The sequence below is a fragment of the Camelina sativa genome, chromosome 17, assembly GCF_030686135.1.
Source record: "Camelina sativa cultivar CO46 ecotype springtype chromosome 17, ASM3068613v1".
Classification (NCBI taxonomy): domain Eukaryota; kingdom Viridiplantae; phylum Streptophyta; class Magnoliopsida; order Brassicales; family Brassicaceae; genus Camelina; species Camelina sativa.
This window is the reverse complement of record NC_141896.1, coordinates 20,290,251-20,309,751: the sequence shown is the minus strand read 5'-3', so window position 1 is coordinate 20,309,751 and position 19,501 is coordinate 20,290,251. Positions and strand designations below refer to the sequence as shown.

The 19,501-nt window shown below is 33.2% G+C and overlaps 4 protein-coding genes across 5 annotated transcripts; 2 read left to right on the top strand and 2 right to left on the bottom strand.

Annotated features, from left to right (window-relative positions):
* Nucleotides 1-4,272: 4,272 nt before the first annotated feature.
* LOC109129998 (uncharacterized) lies at nucleotides 4,273-4,993 on the bottom strand. Its single transcript, XM_019239091.2, has one exon. It carries the CDS (start codon nucleotides 4,966-4,968, stop codon nucleotides 4,564-4,566), a length of 405 nt encoding a protein of 134 aa, XP_019094636.2. The 5' UTR covers nucleotides 4,969-4,993; the 3' UTR covers nucleotides 4,273-4,563.
* A 4,285-nt stretch (nucleotides 4,994-9,278) lies between these two features.
* On the top strand, nucleotides 9,279-9,961 carry LOC109129999 (uncharacterized). The gene has a single exon (XM_019239092.2). It carries the CDS (start codon nucleotides 9,395-9,397, stop codon nucleotides 9,641-9,643), a length of 249 nt encoding a protein of 82 aa, XP_019094637.1. The 5' UTR covers nucleotides 9,279-9,394; the 3' UTR covers nucleotides 9,644-9,961.
* A 350-nt stretch (nucleotides 9,962-10,311) lies between these two features.
* On the top strand, nucleotides 10,312-15,341 carry LOC104757369 (uncharacterized). Its single transcript, XM_019239084.2, has 13 exons — nucleotides 10,312-10,686; nucleotides 10,800-10,916; nucleotides 11,006-11,070; nucleotides 11,492-11,597; nucleotides 11,908-11,979; nucleotides 12,216-12,275; nucleotides 12,378-12,507; nucleotides 12,588-12,772; nucleotides 13,066-13,250; nucleotides 13,553-13,680; nucleotides 13,780-14,054; nucleotides 14,218-14,461; nucleotides 14,549-15,341. Exons 1-13 carry the CDS (start codon nucleotides 10,420-10,422, stop codon nucleotides 15,184-15,186), a joined length of 2,472 nt encoding a protein of 823 aa, XP_019094629.2. The 5' UTR covers nucleotides 10,312-10,419; the 3' UTR covers nucleotides 15,187-15,341.
* A 1,310-nt stretch (nucleotides 15,342-16,651) lies between these two features.
* LOC104759527 (elongation factor 1-delta 1) lies at nucleotides 16,652-18,666 on the bottom strand. Of its 2 annotated transcripts, none has more exons than XM_087494377.1 (7): nucleotides 18,385-18,666; nucleotides 17,963-18,070; nucleotides 17,672-17,788; nucleotides 17,477-17,570; nucleotides 17,270-17,390; nucleotides 16,916-17,191; nucleotides 16,652-16,819 (listed from the first exon to the last, which is right to left on the bottom strand). In XM_087494377.1, coding segments are annotated over exons 2-7 (693 nt in total). In that variant the 5' UTR covers nucleotides 18,046-18,070; nucleotides 18,385-18,666; the 3' UTR covers nucleotides 16,652-16,817. The 2 variants fall into 2 exon arrangements, with proteins under 2 accessions (XP_087350503.1, XP_087350504.1); XM_087494378.1 differs by having other exon boundaries at nucleotides 17,963-18,103; nucleotides 18,385-18,429.
* Nucleotides 18,667-19,501: the final 835 nt, after the last annotated feature.

Below are 19,501 nucleotides of genomic sequence, written 5' to 3'. Positions count from 1 at the left end.
TGTTCCAAAAGTTATGACTTAGGCCATGTTTATTGGTATATCAGATGGGGGTTTTTTAGGCATTTTAAAAATGAAAATAATTGAATAGTGGACTTAAGATCAGGCTCATTGATCTTATTCTATAACTGTTCTTGGGCCTGATCTTGTGTGATGTGTCTCTCTCGGATTGGAAAGAATTAATTAAATATAATGTTTGTCTTGTTTAATTAATTAAATAATATGTTTGTTTTTATAAAAAAAATTATTTACAATGTTTTTTCTTTTGTTTCATAAAAATATGGCATTTTATTTTGAATTTTAGTAAAAGTTTTATAAGTTTGCAATTAAAATGTTATTTTATAAATTTTTATAATTGTAATATGTTTAAGAATATTAATAAACATTATATTATTAAATAGTATTAAACATTCTTAAATTATTTATTAAACATTAATCTATGTATTTATTAAACATTCTTAAATTTCTATAAAAATATTATATTATTAAATCTTAAGATCTTACACATGTTCTCCCAATAACTAACTTCTTAACAAAAGTTCTTAACTAGTGATCTTACATTATTTTTACAATATTTATACTCTAAGAACACCCTAAACTGATCTTCCTATAAACATGCCCATGTCAATCATCCATTAATGCAAATGTATCTCTTATCATTAAACACATTATGTAACTATAAAGATAGTGTTGAACTCAATACATATGATTTGACAAGGATCCTTTTTTTTTTTCTGAAGCTGGTAGCTATGAATGATTCTATGAGGAAAATAAAATTGATTTGCCATATATTTTTTCTTGGCAGAAATTTTAGAGAAATACCCTAAACTAGCACTAAACCAAGTTTTAAGGACAGCTATAGCACACATTCCACAAATTTTCAAAAATAGCACTATTTAACACATTAAAATATTTAGAATTAATTTTTTTTATGTATGAGTTCTCAATTTCACATTTAAGGTATAGTTTTGAAGGGTAGGGTTTAGTATTTTGAATTTAGGATTTAATTTTAGAAGATTAATTAGTGCTATTTTTGGAATTTTAGAGATGTTGTGCTAAATTTGGAACAAAAACTTATTTTGGTGGTATTTTTGAGAATTTCCCTAAATTTTATATCGGAAAATAGTTTAATGTCAAGGTTACGATGACTGAAGTGAATAAATCCATCGGCAGTTTTAGTTTACTTTATTTTTTATATAGACAACGAATCACTACACATCAATTCTATATGTTTTAAAAAAAATTGAATTTGTCTTCTGCAAATATAATTTATGATTAGAAAATGAAAAACAGTATAATCCACAAATAAATTTATCCGCATCAATAACCATTCGAACTCAAAACTTTAGAACGAGTGTCTTAACATCAGAATGATATTTATGTGGGGATCGAAACTTTAGACCAAGAAAAGAAGCTTCTACTACCACTTATCCAATTAGCTTCCAGCATTTATCCAGTATTATCCTTTTATACTCCGAGATTCCAAACATATACTTATGAGACTTATAAAATGTTAGAGGATCTTATTATATTAAATCTAATAAACTTATATTGATAAGTTTTGAAACGTCCAATTCAACTTTTGATGTTATGGAAAAGCCGTTAGCAGTTTTATCAAAGAGCCACGTGCCCTTTTCAAGCCTAAATCGTTTACAAAGGGGCATTGATACAAGCCATTAAACAATGCATTAGTACAAACCATAGCATTAAACAATAAAATTCCATGGTTTGATCATATGTTTAGAATCTTGTATCTAGATTACGTGTTTGTGTTTTCTCTATAAGAAATAATGTTCTATTGTAAAGTATAGTGTTATTGTTCTAATCTGGATTTTGTATTCATGGTTTCAAATATATTTATCAATCTAAAATAGATATACTTCTTTAGTAGTCAACCCATATAGTTTGGTTTCTTCTGTTATTATAATGAGAAGAAGAAATGTATTGTTTTCATGAAGAAGGAATCATCCTCCTATCACCATATAATAAGAGAACAAAATCATTGATGGGCAAATGTAGATCCATGAACTTGCCACGTTTTCTAGAAAGGTTTGACTTTAAAATATTTATAACATTATGCCCATGATGCCATTACTCTAGAAAAAAGTTATCTTATATTCATATTAGTACTGGTTTAGTCGTTTAATATATTTCCTATATTTTCAAATACCATCACTATAACTGTAATCAGTCGAACATTGTTTATAAAAGATTTAGCTAGTTTTTTATAAACCCTAAAAATCAGTTTAAATTGTGGTTCCAAGTTATAATTACAATAATAAAAAAGCATGAGCTATGTGACTTTCTTATAAAGAAACGTATATTCCTCGTCTGTCATTATTATATTTGACCTCGGAAACAAAATTATATACCGACCCACGAGTCCGTGTTTGATTTTGATATATCGATGACCGCAAAAAAAGAAAAACTAAATTAACGGACCTTAACAGAAACAATCATGTTAAGAGTGTCTGTTGGAGCCAATCAAGACCTTGTTTTTTGCGTAATTAAAATGATTTGGTATTAGTTTTGCAATGATTAATATTATTGGCGAGAAAACAAATTTTGCAATACTCTTAAGTTCCGAATTCCGATAGGTAACACATGATAGCATAATTAATTTACGTTTTCTAAGTTATTTAATTCTGCCATTTTTTTATTTTTGGAATGTTCATTATTCGAGTTTTTATTCTGCAGTTTGTGTTGTTATGAGATTATATCAGGTTACCGATGGGAGCCTTAATTAGTTTCTTACATGTTATAAGACCATATATAAGTGAATCCAATTATAATAGAATGAAACAATATTCATTTTAATCGGTTGAGTGGAGTGCGTTTGAGTTATAATCATAATCGTTTTATATATGTTTGTCTTCTTTGACAAAAATATGTTTGAGTTATAATTTAGCGAGACTATAAAACTTTAACAAAGATGCCTAGTTTTCGTTAACAATGCACACTCAGTTCAGATCTAGTATAGTGTATGATTATATGAATCACCACCAATACCCCCCTTTATGAATCAAAACGTCCCGATCAAAAACCTAAAAAAAAACACAATATATAAGGTTTTGGTAAAGGGCTGCTTACGCTATTCAGTAAACTAAGCAAAGGGCACCGCTGATTATCATTGAGACCATGCCAGTAAGGGCGACTCGATCATTGGCAGTAACATGCGTGAGCTGTGAGAAGAATGCAGGAGAGTGGAACCCGAAACTCATATATGGAGTTGACACCATTTATTCAAGATGTTTGTCTTTAAACTCATTATTTTACTCGTTGTACTATATATCTTTCGAGTCTCGACCATGATTCGTCAATCCTACGGATAAAAAGAAAGGTTTCATTACTTAACTTGAAAAACGATATTAATTTAACAACCTTTTCGACGTCATTGATGAGCGATCTTGTTTCGGACCGTATAGTTACATTCTTTTAATACCATTTAATTATGATAAAGAACACATAATCACGAGCTGAGGGACAAACACAGATTCATGCATGAACTTGCCACGTTTTCTAGAAACGTTTGACTTGAAAAATTGTATAACTTTAAACTAATTATATAGTGTATACATGACAAACATTAGGTGAAACGAATAATTAATCAAGATGTCCTTTTTGTTGTATGATGTACCGACGTCTAATGTGTTGCCACATATCCCTTTGCAACTTCCAAGCTAGTGGCGTGGAGCATATACTAGATTTGTAACAGTCAGTCGATAACATAACTTTCTCTAAATTTTCTATAATTCTATCCACAAATTTCTTACGGTATTCAAAAATATCTATATATTACATATAATATCGCATTCTAAGTGCAAATCATTTCTCTCATATAAAATATAATTGACTTAGTAATCCTTGACTATTCACTCTCAAGAAGAGTTGGCCACCAATCCTCCAAGTCACCACGTAATATTCACTTGGTTTAAAGATAGAACCATTCACAAAACCACATTGGGTTTGACTGGTAACTGTTTTTAAAAGCTTTACAAATATACAGTTTTAATATTTACCAATCACAAAAACTTTACCAAAAATTTTACTCTCAGCTTTTTCATACAATTTTTATGTACAGCTTTTTCTTACAGTTTTACACTATTCACTAAAAACTTATAGCTCCAGCTTACAGTTTTTTTGTATAGTTTTCTATACGTTACCAATCGGACCCATTGTTTTGCGCTTTTAACTATCATGGGCATATATGCATACTAACAGAACAATCATGTGATACGGTCAAAAGTAGAGATTGTAGAAATTTCAACAAGTAAATGAAAATAACAATAGCCTAAATTTTTTTTTGGGCTCATTTCATATAAAAAAAACAATAAATTGAAAACGACATCGAACAGAGTCCCTTCCACATATTTGACTACGTACACAACAATTCTTTGATCAACCCACTTGGGAATAAAACTCTGATCATCCGAATTCACCGGAGCTCACCGGGAAATCAAACTCAACACACATAGACACAATTCTGATTACAACGTAATCGAATAGACAAAACATTTCCATGCATACATATAGAAATATAGGTATAATTTACATCTGAAAATTGGTTCAGTTCTTGAAAACCGGAAAAGAACTCCGGTTCTCGATAATCGGGAAATTTTTGAGACCGGAACTGGATGAAGAAGAAGAAGCTGAAGAAACAGCGGAGGGATAAGGAGAAGTAAAGGGTGAGCCTGAGGAGATGATCTTCGAAGAAAATATGGAATCAGTGCCAACTTCTCTTTCTTCCTCCTTGATGGTGTCGAGTACCTTAGCCGTCCTCCTCCGCATCACCGAGACAAATTGTGGTGGTGCAACCTCTGTAATGAATCTCGCCAGTCGTGAGCTCGCCATGATCTTGAAATTTAAAAGGATTAGAACAGAGTGGTGATGATCGATGATGAGAGAAGATGATGGATGGACTTGGTTTGGGAGGATGGATTTTATAGTTAGGTGACAAATCATATCTTTCATTGTTTTTATTGACTTTGTGAAAATAAAATTATTATTTTAGTGATTTTTAACAATTATATTTTCCTATGGTGGATACTCGTCAGAGACTAGATAATTTTGTATTTTTTTTTTCTTTTTCTTATTGGTATACAGTATATTGGATTTTGATAAAGACCTTGACTTCAGAATCGTGACACGTGTTGAATAGTATAATGTAGAACATGAAATTATTGTTATATACTTTTATCCGCAAATAAAACTAATGTTATATATATTTGCTCAAATTGGGGACTTTTTTTTTTTTGGTGAATAAATTGATATTGGTTTAAGTAGTTACACTTAATAACATATCAAAACAAGTTGCACTTGGATGGTTGTATATTTTGGTTGGAGAAAAAACGTTTGGAAAAAGTGGTTAAATTTTAGTTATGGTGGTTTTGAATCAGAAGTTGCAATCAACAGGTTTTTATTTTAAGATCACCGCAAGATATGGCATAAAAAAGTTGGCTCAGTTTATTTGGAGGTATTTACCATTAATGGAGAGTTTATTGTCTTAATGGTTGAAACAATTATAATTTTTTTCTGCGAGTTCATATGACAATACATATCACATTATAAATGTCGACGACGGTCGAACTTCAAACTTTAAAGTTAGAAAGCAAAAACTGATGTGAGAAATTTAACGGTTAGTGCCGCCCACTAGCTTTTTGTATTAAATAACATAGCCGTCTAATTCCTTGACTTCAGTGACCAAAAGCAAGCTTCGTCACCTCTCCTTCTGAACCTGTCTACAAAAGAAAAGAAAAGAAAAGAAAAGAAAAGAGAGTACTTGTTGACTCAAATATGTGAAAGCCGAAAACTTGTTTCTGCGACTAAAGTAAAGAAAAGTAAACAAAGGTACATCACAAAGTGCAAAAGATATGTTCAAAAGATAAAATAGGAAAATTTATATTCACAAAGCGGTTTCTTCACCAACCGAGTGGAGTTTAGTGTTCATATCTACAATGGCACTCACAATTAAGTTATAATTATAGTATTACACTACAAATTTTGTATTCAATGTTACTTTTTTCGTTTCATGTAGTTGATCATCACCCTCAAAACTTTGTTAAATATGCCTAATGCATTGTTAACCTGTGTAGACTGGGACATTAAGAATCAAACTGCATGCATAGAAGTCATAACAATTTGGTTTTCACATTTGGAATTTCACTAACTAGCCAAACTTCATTATTGTTTCTTTAATATATCAACTTATTAGGACCACCTTACCCGATAAAGAAGTTACAAATTTTGTGTTAAATTTAATATTATACCAACTAAAAGTCTAAAACTGATAAATGTATACCGATCTATACGCAGTAAGTGCAAAATTGACTTAAATCATGAAAGACGTACAAAAAGGGAAATGTAAAAGGATAGGTTGCGACCGTTGGGTCATATATCTACCACGTGTAACACTCTGAAGATCTGAGGACCACGCCATCTCTAATCTGATATGTGCTTGAGCTTATATTTTATTTTGGTTTTCCCTGCTAGCTTCAGCCTAAATTAGTATATGATTTGGATATGTACCTATTTGTGGTCTTATCTCAATACGGCAGTGACGGCCAAAAGCAGTCACTGTTATAGACGGACCTCTCTAGCTCATATTTGCCGTCAGAAACACGGCACAAGCCACCGGCTAAAGAAAAAGGAGAGTTTTCACACTTTTTGCCATCAATTTTTGCCCTAGTCGAGACAAAGGTTTTGCAGAAAACACCAAACTTCTTTTATTTTCTATATTTGGAGGGTCCCTTGCCCACATGATATATTTCCGAAAATGAAACGGGAGATAAAAGCGTAAAAAGAGCACATCTTGTAATCTAGCCCCATCGACCTCTTATACAATTTCACGCGGTTGCTTCGATAATTAGACCGTAAGCATGACGAGTACAAACATATGATAATGAACGTTAAGTATAGAGACTCAGAGCAAAACAATTCTGATGAAACATGAGACTATGGGAGGAATATGTTGGGACATAAATAAGAGAGACATATATGTCGTGGGAACTCATCCAATCTGATATTAATTTTAGGATGGCCAAAAAGAGCGAATAGCTGACGTATAGCATTTGAAGATATAACAAGTTCAAGAAACCTGGATTAGATTTTAGGCACATGAGGGAATCATATCTGTTAAGGTTCTGGTTTTGGTTTATCAGCAAATACAAAGTTCACCTCTAGGAAGACTAGTTTTGTGGAACAATGTTAGTTCTTCAATTCGACTTTGTTTATGCTTATAATATGTTACTTTTGAATTAAGGAATCAAGGGTTTTTACTGTAAAAAGTTTTTTTTGAGGTTTGGAGAATTTAGTTCTTGTCAATAATTATTTAATTGTTTCGGATTCCTTATCTTTATTCATATACAAAATAGTTACACATAAACAAAAAAAACTTAAATTTTTCATATATATGTTAATGAGATAGGGCAACACATATCGTTGTTTAACTCATAAAAAGCTGGCCATGTTTCAACCGATCGAAAAGACAAAAGTAAACAACTTGCACCAATAATATTGTCTTCTTATCGCTATTTCATATATCAAAAACATATCGCTATTTAGCTTTTGTACTTTGAGAGAAATCAAGAAGAAGGAAGACGCTAGCTGAATATTGAAAACTCTTTGATGTATGTCCAAAACATGCATTTAATTCATAAAGTTCTTTAGTGCTGTCTTTTTTTTGGTCCTTTAGCATTGACGTCCATCCAATTTATTCAAGTAATAAGGGATTATTTTCATCTTTATAGTGTTTATCGAATTGTTTTGGGGAGTAAATTTACGAAAATTGCGTTCCAAAAGTTGATAAACTATACATTTGATTTGAGTATATTATATTGATAAGATAGAACATCGAAACAATATCTACACTAGTGTGGATGAGTACTAGCGATAGCCAATACGAAAACATGATGATAATTGATGATTATACTACTAGCTAGTAATATTGCCATATTTTGTACTAGCATGCAAACATTTCATTGCGTAGTTCTTTAGTTGTAGCAACGGAATTAGAATTTTAGGTATAATTAAGTTATATAAATTATCATATCTACATAATAAAAATATATTATTTTTTGTTTGAGAATTTCTTCAGTTTAATTACTTCTACATTATATGTCATATTAGAAAATTTTACTTTTATCTAAATCATTAAAAAAATTACTACTTGTATGTATACGACTTATATACATCGATGGTAAATAATCTGATAAAAGCTAACAAAGTTTTAAGAAAAAAAATCTATAAAATTGGGACAACAAATACAATTTTTATTACAATTTTACTATAGAAGTAAATCTATAATTTAGAAAAATAGATTATTAATTAATTTTCTTTCTGTGCTTAAATAGAGTTTTACTGTTTACACTAGATTAGGACCCGTGCTGGAGCATGGGTTGAAATTTCTTTTATTTATATTATAATTTTAGAATAAATATAATTCATATGATTGTTTTTAAAAGTTTTTTTTTGATAAAACATTATGCAGGAAAATCATATGCTAAATATGATGTTTGTAAAAAACATCTATTTTGTAAGTTTTATATTGTTAATTTTGTAATTTTATGTATGAGAAATGATTATGTTTGTTGTTTGTTTTTATTTTAATTTTTGAACATGTTTGGTGAGAGTGTTTTAATATGATCCGTGCTTAGATAAGATTTTATTTTTAACTGCACAATAAGATCTTGGAAATCACGATTAAGTGTGATAAATTGCCAACACTTTTTTTACGCCTAACAGTATATTTTTTTGTAACAATACATAGAATACTAAAAAATTTATTTTGGAAATTGTATAAATCATTGGAATATTCTCTTTAAGAGGATTCTTTGGGATATTTTTAAGTGTATTCCACAGATTGACCAATTAATCTATAATCGTTTTTTGTAACCAACCTATATTTAATTTATAAACTATTTTGTAACAAACTTATACAAATTATATAGTCTACAAAATAAAAAGTTGTGTACTTCCTTTTTATTATATATGGGATTGGAATATTCTTTTTAATAGGATTCTTTGGGATATTTTTAAGTGTATTCCACAGATTGACCAATTAATCTATATCGTTTTTTGTAACCAACCTATATTTAATTTATAAACTATTTTGTAACAAACTTATACAAATTATATAGTCTACAAAATAAAAAGTTGTGTACTTCTCTTTTATTATATATGGGATGTATATTATGTTGGCACTTTTATTTTTCACTAAGATAAATAAGGACTAAAAAGAAAATGAGGGCAATCTCGGCTAGGCAACTCCTATATAAACAGAGAAACCCATCTTCCAAATCAACAACATTTACAACAACCCAAAGCAAAACAAAAAGCTTCACTAGTCCTTACTCCTAAACACTTTAGTTCAGCCTTAAGAAACACAAAACCCTTTTTCAAAATGATTAATACTCAAAACACCCTTTTCGTCTTCCGACCAGACCAACAGGCTCTCGCACCTCAACCTCTGACTCCATTCTCTGCCGTGACTGCGAACCGTGCCTCAGCCATACGTAGGTGCCGCCTCATGATCTCTGCCAAAACTCTCGAAATGATTCTCGAGGATGAGATAGCACCAGAGGATGATCATCCAAGCATTGCCCCTTCGTTGGATTCTCTTTTGGTGTGTCCAGCGACCTCTTGTTTCTAAGACATCAAGAAACAAGTCTCTTCTCTGTTTTACCGAAGCTACAAGTGCCCTTGATCATCCTTCACCACAAGTATTGTGTGTTTTCTTGTAATAGATAAGTTAGTGATGTCATTTAAGTGCAAGTATTTTTTTCTTGTAATTTATGGCTTGGTGCTTTTTTTCAGAAGTCATTTCAAGTTTTTTTTTCTTCCTTTTTATAGTTTCCACCAGATAATAATTAATCTTGTGAAACTGTTGTTTGAAAATATGTTCTTATTGGTTTCGCAACCCTAAGAACATGTTTTTTTTAAATTATTGAATAAGAATTTACTTCTGTAATATTCATATTCTTGTTACAAAGATTTGTTTATTAGTCTTACCGATTTGGCGGTTTAAATCACCAAATTAAAGGATATATATTAAATTTTCCTACAGAAATCTTGATTTTTGTTACTTAGGTACAAAATGAAAATTTGGTACTATAAAATTAATAAAAGGAAATCCCTACCAAAAAAAAAAAAATAATAATAATAAAAAGGAAATTTCAATTTGAGGATATTGTCCCCCAATTTGGATTACAATGTAAAGGTACATCCGGTTAAACACAAGACAAATTACACTCGGTTCAACAAACCGTCAAGATTACCGGTTCGATTCGATTTAACCGATAAACCAAACCTGATTCGCTTAAACCTTGTCTCTCTAACATCAAAAATCTCAAAGCCACCTCTGTGTCCGCTTCAGTTCTTAAACCCTAATCTCACCAAAAACCCCTAATCTCTTCATCCGCTGCTTCAATGGCGTCTTTTGAGCGTTTTGAAGACATGTGTGACTCAAGATTAAAACCCAAGATTCTCCGAAACCTTCTCTCCGAATATGTTCCAAATGAGAAGCAGCCTCTGACCAACTTTTTAGTACTCTCCAAGGTTGTATCCACTATCTCCACCCACAAGCTCTTAACTGAGCCACCTCTAGCTTCAATTGACCAGAGTCATCATGGTAAATCGAAATCAGCCGTTGATGATTGGGTTAATAGACTATTGGCTTTGGTTTCTTCAGATATGGTACGAATCTGTATACTATGACCTTTCTTTGGAATCAATTAACTCTATGTGGTGAAAGCTCTCAACTTTGGTGTTAATTTGTGTGAATTTTGTTGTTTTGGTTGTTGTTGTAGCCAGATAAATGCTGGGTAGGTGTTAGTTTGATGGGAGTGACTTGTCAAGAATGCAGCTCAGATCGTTTCATTAGTTCATACTCTGTTTGGTTTAACAGTTTATTATCACATCTTAAGGTATGTTTGGCTTTGCTCCTATAATGAGGTTTGTTACATCTTCTACTATTTATTCTTGAAAGTTCATGTTTTGTTTTGTTTTCAAACAGAATCCAGCAAGTTCTAGAATCGTCCGAGTGGCTTCATGTACCTCAATATCTGATCTCCTGACAAGGTCTGTATATATATGAATCTGTTTTTGCTATTTGTTTCTATAAAAATTTCTCTGTTTCATGTTCGATAATGGGATCAAAGTCTGCCGTTATTTGTACTGAAAAGCTATGTATATCAGATTGATTTAGTTTAGACTTTAGACAACTATGAACGGTGTTCTCCGCACTCTGCAGAGTCTGTAATTTTAGCTGATCTATATCTTTCTTCTTTTACTTTATTGTTAAATATATGTATTCAGCCCTCAAGAAAATGCTTAGGCTTTTTATATAAAGAGACTTCTCATATGGCATTGCATTGCTCATGATTATTCAGTTTTTATATTTGTTTCTTTATGTTCTACCGTTTCCTTGGTTTGCTTCTCAAGCTTTTTGTAACAATGAACTTTTGAAAATCGAATATTATTTTTGTTTTAACTGATACAGGCTGTCTAGATTTTTGAATACAAAGAAAGATGCAGTTTCACACGCTGCGAAAGTAATCCTACCTATCATTAAACTATTGGAAGAAGATTCTTCAGAAGCACTATGGGTAAGTGCCATATAAGAAGGCTTAGGCCTGGAATTATAAAAGAAAGAGTTGTCAGCTTCCATCCTATAATCTTTGGTTTTGTGCCAAGACTGTTCAACCACTTAAAAAGTAAAATTAGATGTTTAACATGTAGAGTTAATAGTTATACATCGGTTCCTCTGTTTGAATCCTTTGTAGCAGAATCATAACCTACTATAACTGCTCAGTGCTATAAGAATTTAGGGAAGTATCATACTTCAGCAACAATTATTCTTCTCCTGTCATTGCTAGAATCTTCAATTTGATTTTTTGATTGGTGTTGGATGTTCAGGAAGGCATTGTCCATCTGCTAAGTACAGTTGTAATATTGTTTCCTGCTGCCTTCCACAGTAATTATGACAAGGTCAGCTCTCTTGGCTTAAATGTATTTTCTGTTTGTCTAATTTCCCGAATGTATTAGTATCAGTATTTTGATAGCTACATGACAACAGTGCATAGTCTAATTAATACACACACATATGACTTTGTTATACATTTATTTCCATCCCAATGGTACTACACTATCACAATCACCATACATATTTCAAGTAATATGTTACCAATATGAGTTTATTTATTTGAAATGCTAATTCTTTTCAGGTTGAAGCCGCTATTGCCTCCAAAATATTTTCTGCGAAAACCAGTTGTAATATGTTAAAGGTATTCATCTTTTTAAGTCCTGTACTTCATATTGTCCATCAAGGCATCAACTAAGCAAGAAACTATTAACGTGTACTTCTTTCCTTCTATCTCAACCTTCAGAAATTTGCCCACTTGCTAGCATTGCTCCCCAAAGTTAAAGGAACCGAGGACAGCTGGTCCTTGATGATGCAAAAGTTATTGATATCTATAAACGTACATTTAAATAATTTTTTCCAAGGTCTAGAAGAAGGTAATTTGTTCATTTCTTTGTTCATTTTGTTTATGTGCGACTATAGTTTCCCTGATAGAGCATGATGACATGTGTTGCAGAAACAAAAGGAACAAAAGCTATCCAAAGATTGACTCCTCCTGGAAAAGACTCTCCTTTACCCTTGGGAGGTCAAAATGGGGGTTTGGATGATGCAGCGTGGAACTCTGAACAATTGATTGTATCCAGAGTGTCTGCACTTATGCTCTGCAGTTCAACGATGTTAACTAGCTCATACAAATCCAAGGTAGTGTGATATCGTCTTTTAGGTTGGAATATTTGTGATTCCTCTTGATTTTAGACGTGGAGAGAGTTAGCTTCTTCGTACTTGGTCATAAATAGATAGGGTCGCAATTTGGGTATCTAGATTCAGCATCATTGTTAAAGCCTTAAGTTAAGCATGTCCCTTCTTATGCCAAGTCCAAAGTTTTGCTTTCCCCTCAGGAGACTCCTCCTGTCTCTCTTGATATGTGCTACTACGTAAACCAAACTTGCCATTTACTTCTGAAAGATCCTGATATTCTTTATTCTAATCTTCAGATTAATATTCCAGTTGGCTCATTATTATCTCTTGTTGAGCGAGTGCTAGCGGTGAATGGCTCTCTACCTCGAGCCATGTCACCCTTCATGACAGGGATCCAGCAAGAATTGGTTTGTGCAGAACTTCCAACTTTGCATTCGTCTGCTCTGGAACTCTTGCGTGCTACTATAAAGAGTATCCGCAGGTAATTGGTCTCCTTTCATTCTCGCTAGTAGCAGAAACTATAGTTTCCATTTAACCTGATTGTTAACTTCATTGCCAAAAGCTATATATATTTACATGTCAGACACATTAGAGATTGTATTTCACCTCAAACCTGACCTTAATTTTTTCATTGACACACAATTAAGGAGTTGTTCCTTTGGTAGTTTATGTCTTGGCTGATAATAGTTTGCACTTTCTCGTGATTCCGAATAATGGATAGTTACTACATCTTCCTGTGCCGTAGGAACTTAAAAACCATCCTCTTATTTGTCCATTTTGCAGCCAACTTTTACCATATGCTGCATCTGTGGTGAGACTTGTTAGTAGCTACTTCAGAAAATGTTCATTGCCAGAATTGAGGATAAAGCTCTACTCAATCACTACAACCTTGCTCAAATCCATGGGTATAGGTAATTTCACAAGATCTTGCCTTTGCTTGTAATTTCATTTCTCAGGTTGATGTGATGAAAATCAAGATCACTTCTGCTAACATATAGTTCTCTGACCAGGAATGGCAATGCAACTAGCACAGGAAGTTGTCACTAATGCCTCTGCGGATCTAGACCCAAGAAGTGTTGAAGTTGATGCGGTATCTAACAAAAACATGTCGCTTACTAACGGAGCTGTTCTTCAGGCATGCAGTAAAAAAAGGAAGCATTCAACTAATTCAGGAGTCGAGGCAGAGAATTCTGCTTTTGAAGTGGGAGTTCCTCACAATCACTCCAGTAGCCCAATTACATTGAAGATTGCATCTCTTGAGGCACTGGAAACTCTTCTGACCATTGTAAGCCCTATTAACTTATTGCTTTTATAATTCCGCTTTTTATCGACACTGTTGGAAGTTAATCTCTGGATTCTTACTCATAGTCACCATTTTTTTTCTTGTAATTCTGTCATTATTTCAATTTGATAGGTTGTCACATATTTTTCTTTGTTTTTTGTTTCAGGGTGGTGCATTGGGATCAGATAGCTGGAGAGAACGTGTTGATAATCTTCTAATGACCACAGCAACAAGTGCTTGTGAAGGGAGATGGGCCAATACTGAAACTTACCATTGTTTACCCAATAAGTCGACTACAGATCTGGATGAGTTTCAGCTTGCAGCACTCCGTGCCTTCTTGGCATCTCTCGTTTCTCCATCACGAGTACGCCCTGCATTTTTAGCTGAAGGGCTTGAGCTTTTCCGAACAGGTAACTAAGATTGTTGGCATGACTTAAACTAATCTTTAAAAACCAGAACCGGAAATATTTGATGCATATATCGAAATGTTTGGACAGGTAAACTTCAGGCTGGAATGAAAGTTGCCGGATTCTGTGCTCAAGCTCTCATGTCCCTTGAAGTTGTCATACATCCGAGGGCACTTCCACTTGACGGTCTCCCATCACTTAGCAACTTGTTTCCAGAAAGCAATTCCCTTGCCAGCCAAAAACACAACACACCTAATCCGAATAAGTTGAATGGTATTGCTCATGATGGTGATGATCTATGCAACAAATGGCTGGCAAATGCGGACGTTCCTTCTAACAACGCAATTCAGAGAACCTTAGAGACTACTTTACCTTTCCAAGAGACTAAAAGATTGAAAGTTGGGAATGATTTAGCTACTGTCACATCTCTGGGTGTCCAAGATCCTACTGATATGGTTGCATCAGAGAATGTTCAACAAGCGGATGTGCCTGTGCAGGTTCCTGAGGGATCTCTTGGACAGATTTCGGACAAAGATGCTACGGCTCCCCAAGACGGTTATGTAGAAGTAGTGAGTGGGACTCAGGAGGGAGAGGATTATGTGGTTAAGGATAGTCTGATGGAGGAAGCATCAATTGGTAAGAGAGAATCATTAGATGAATCTGATGATGATTCTATTCCTAGTCTTAAGGACGATGATTTTCTCTCTGATTCTGATGCTGAATCTTAGTGCAAGACAAACAAATCAATCTGTCTTTAAAGAATCTCTTTTGTTTCCTAAGTTAAAGTTTTGATCATGATTATACCCTCTTATTGGATGTTGAATTGAAAAAGGCCCCTACTACGAAGTTTCAAATTTTCAAATTTCAAAGAGTTTATTTCCAAGTTTTGTGTAAATGAATGGTTCACTAGTTTCCATGAGAGAAGCAGCCAAAGAGTTGGTCATGTGCCCAAGCAACCACAGAAAGTATCGATTAAAATTAATGGAGGTAATTTTTCACCCAAATCTTACCATTGAAGGGAAACTTGGTCACTTAAACACTCTTCTAAAACTCTATAGCACAGTATCTTCAGAACATGTCTAGAGAACCATCATAATTATACAATTTTATCAGCTTGAATTCCTCTAATTAGGATATCCTACTCAGACAATCACTTACTAAATCGTACTAATTTTTTTCAGCAGCTTCATATCGTGATCCAATGATTAATAGGAAATAGTTAAGGATTCACTAAGAATTACATATGATGCAAGCTACAAAATAGTTAAAGGAAACAAGAAGCAGAGAATGGTCATAGACTCCTCCATTCTGAATTGTCATTTTTCATTAAATATCAAAACGAATCAGAGATGGCAAAAACCATAACAGAGTCAAAAACAACAGTCTACAGAAACTCGGGAGACAGAATATAGAAGAAGCAGCAGACAACATAAACACAGAACTTCCTTTAAGCTTTCGTGAAACTTACATATCTTATTGAAGGCAACAATGTCACAGCTCTGGACGTATTCATTGATTAGTTCAACAGTGAGTTGCTCTTCGATCATGGTGTCAATAGAGACAAAGTCATCAACAATGGTGCACATAATCTGCAACTTCTATTAGATGAATCTGAATGATGATTCTATTCCTAGTCTTAAGGACGATGATTATCTCTCTATTCTGAAGGTGAATCTTAGTGCAAGACAAACAAATCAATCTGTCTTAAAGAATCTCTTTTGTTTCTTAAGTTAAAGTTTTGATCATGATTATACCCTCTTTTTCAAGATGTTGAATTGAAAAAGGCAAAAACCAAAGTATCAATTAAGTGATTAAGATCAATGGTGGTAGTTCTTCACCCAAATCTTACCACTGAAGGAAAAACTTGTGGGTCACTTAAGCTAAGACACTCTTCTGTATATATAATATTCAATATTGTGCTCAATTCAATTGAGAAACAGTCTAAAAAAATGGAACTCTATAGCACAGTATCTTCACAACCTAATGTCTAGAGAACCATCTAATATGCAATTTTATCAGCTTGAATTCCTCTAATCAGGAAATCCTACTCAGACAAGCACTTACTAAATCGTACTAATTTTTTTCAGCAGCTTCATGTCGTGATCCAATGATTAATAAGAAATAGCTAAGGATTCACTAAGAATTACATATGATGCAAGCAACGAAATAGTTAAAGAAACAGGAAGCAGAGAATAGTCATAAAGTCCTCCATACTGAATTGTCATTCTTCATTAAATATCAAAACAATAAGAGAAAGCCATAACAGAGTCGAAACAACAGTCTAAGACAAGTCGGAGACAAAATATAGAAGAAGCAGCAAAGATTTCAAAGATTTCCTTTAAGCTTTCTCCATCTTCATTCCTGCATTATGATTTTAAATCCAATATACAAAGTTACACACTGCATTCTAAATGATGACAATCTCTAAAGAGTTGAGAGCATATTTATGAAACTTACATATCTTGTTGAAAGCAACAATGTCACAGCTCTGGACGTACTCATTGATTGGTTCAACAGTGAGTTGCTCTTCGATCATGGTGTCAATAGAGACAAGGTCATCAACAATAGTGCACATAATCTGCAACTTCTTGATACCATAACCAACTGGGACAAGCTTTGATGCTCCCCAAAACAATCCTTCCATCTGAATAGATCTAACAGCTTCCTCTAGCTTCTTCATGTCAGTCTCATCATCCCACGGCTTGATATCAATCAAAACTGATGACTTTCCAGCTGATGAAGAGAAAAAAAGAACAATAAGAAACCAAAGACATCTTCAAATCAAAGTGTAGAATAAGAAGCCAAACTTACATTCCTTCTTCTTTGTAGATGCCTTCACAGAAGCTGCTCTCTCTTCAGCAGCTTTCTTTTCCTCTTCTGTCTCCTCTCCGAAAAGGTCAACATCATCATCATCTTCCTCAGCCGCAGCATCCTACAAAAATACACATTGATATGAATCTACCCAATGCACAACTTTAACAAAACATTATGAGTAACCATAGAAACAATCATAAGTACCTTAGAATCAGCTGCAGGGGGAGTAGCAACAGCCTCTTCTGTGATAGGGGCAGATCCCTCAACAACGACACCGCTTCCTTCAGCGGAGACACCACTGTAAATAACAGAGATCAATGAAACGCCATTAGATTAATCCGAACAGCGAAAACTTAATCCACAAGTAAACAGGAAACAATAGAAGGCAATAAAGCTTACGAGATCCTCAAGAGGGCATCAATGTGGTTGTACCAACGAGAAGCATTCACATGCTGGGAAGTTGGGGGCTTTGCAAGAGCTGCGAAAACAGTGATATCATCCTTTGAAGCCTGGTACCTATAAAACAATACAGAAGGAAAAATAAATGTTACTTCAATTGTTTATATAAGGTACAGACATAGGATCTAATCTATAAGAGATGCCCACAACCAAGCTGAGATAACACCAACTAAAAAAAACAGACATGCTTTAATAAAACTTCTTTACACTTTTGGTGCTCAATGAACTTACCCAGTGATGTAACTGCGAGTGAGAAGATGCTCATCGAGCTTCTTCAATCCAGCATCAGAGTTAAGGTTAGGGAAGGCCGCCATTATTTCTGAAGCTTGAACCTTTTCACTGATATAAAGCAGATCAAGAACAGATCAACTACTAAAAAACACCAATGATTCAGCAAAAACGAAACTTCTATTGCTATCAAACATTGATTCACTAAGTCATTAGTTCACATAACGAAAAAGAGACCATACAAGGCTCATTGATCTAAGGGTTCCTAATCACAGAGGATCAGCAATATTTGTTCAGATAAGTGTCTAAAAATTGAATTTTTAATCGAATACTATTACAACTTTGGATACTTTCAGATCGAAACAAACTTAATGGGCGGCGTACGAACAATTAATCTAAAAGAGGGAAATCGAAGAAGAACAAACCTGAGCTAAAAGGTGCAGACTTTGAAGATGAAGAGCGAAGGAGGCAGAGGAGGAAGACACAGAGTTCAGAGGAAACTTATTTAACCTTCTCTAGGTTTTTCTCTAGTGGGCCTGTTTTTGGGCCTAATTAATTCCTCTTTTAGGCCTTTTCTATTTTCTCTTGGTGGGTTTTACACACAAACTAATGAACCGGTTAAGATCAATTTGATAGAGACTTAGAGAGCATCAAGATGAAAATGAAAATTTTATAAGCTAATGATGATGTTTAAGTGTACATTGATTGACCCAAAAGTTCCAAATTTTTCAGTTAGGAATGAATTAGCATTGCTCAAAAGTCAAAGAACAACTACTAAAAAAGCGATAAGGAAAAAACAAACTTTAGTTTTATTCATAAGGTAATTTAGAATTATTTATGGAAAGATTAGATGTGTAATGTATCTTACAAAAGTAATCAATTTTCCTCTCTGATTAGTTGTCACTTTTTTATCCTTTAAGTTGTCATTTGCTAACAAAAGACTAAGCTCAACTGATTTTGAAAATGAAAGGTCACCCAACATACAACAGATTATCTAATATGTTGATATTAGTTATATCAACGAAAAAATAAACGGTGTCGCTAATCTCAAATTATCAACTTAATACCATTTTCTTAAGTTTGAGTTGAGACTAGTTGTTGGATCTAACAAGCTCACAACGCCAAAAAATATCTAGTATATAAAGTTTTCATATTTTAGAAACAAATTAAACACCAGTTTTTGATTTTTTAATTAGTTATATCTTTTGTCAAAAACATGATTACTTATTTACTAAATTACTAAGATTAGATCCGCTCTACAGCACAGAGAAATATTTCTTTATTTTTTTGATAATAAATAAAATTTATTTGTTTTTAAAATTTGATTTCTTCAATATTTGAAAAGTGTATTTTGTGAATAAGAATTTGTATGTACCATCAACAAAATTTTATATAGTCATTTAATTCTGGACATGTGATCCATCGCGGATGAATATGTTTTTCTATATTGTGTTATTATATTTATTTTAACATGGTACATAGTTCAAATTTAAAAAACTAAGAGATATTATTAGTGTGATGCAAGAAGAGTTATACGGTGGA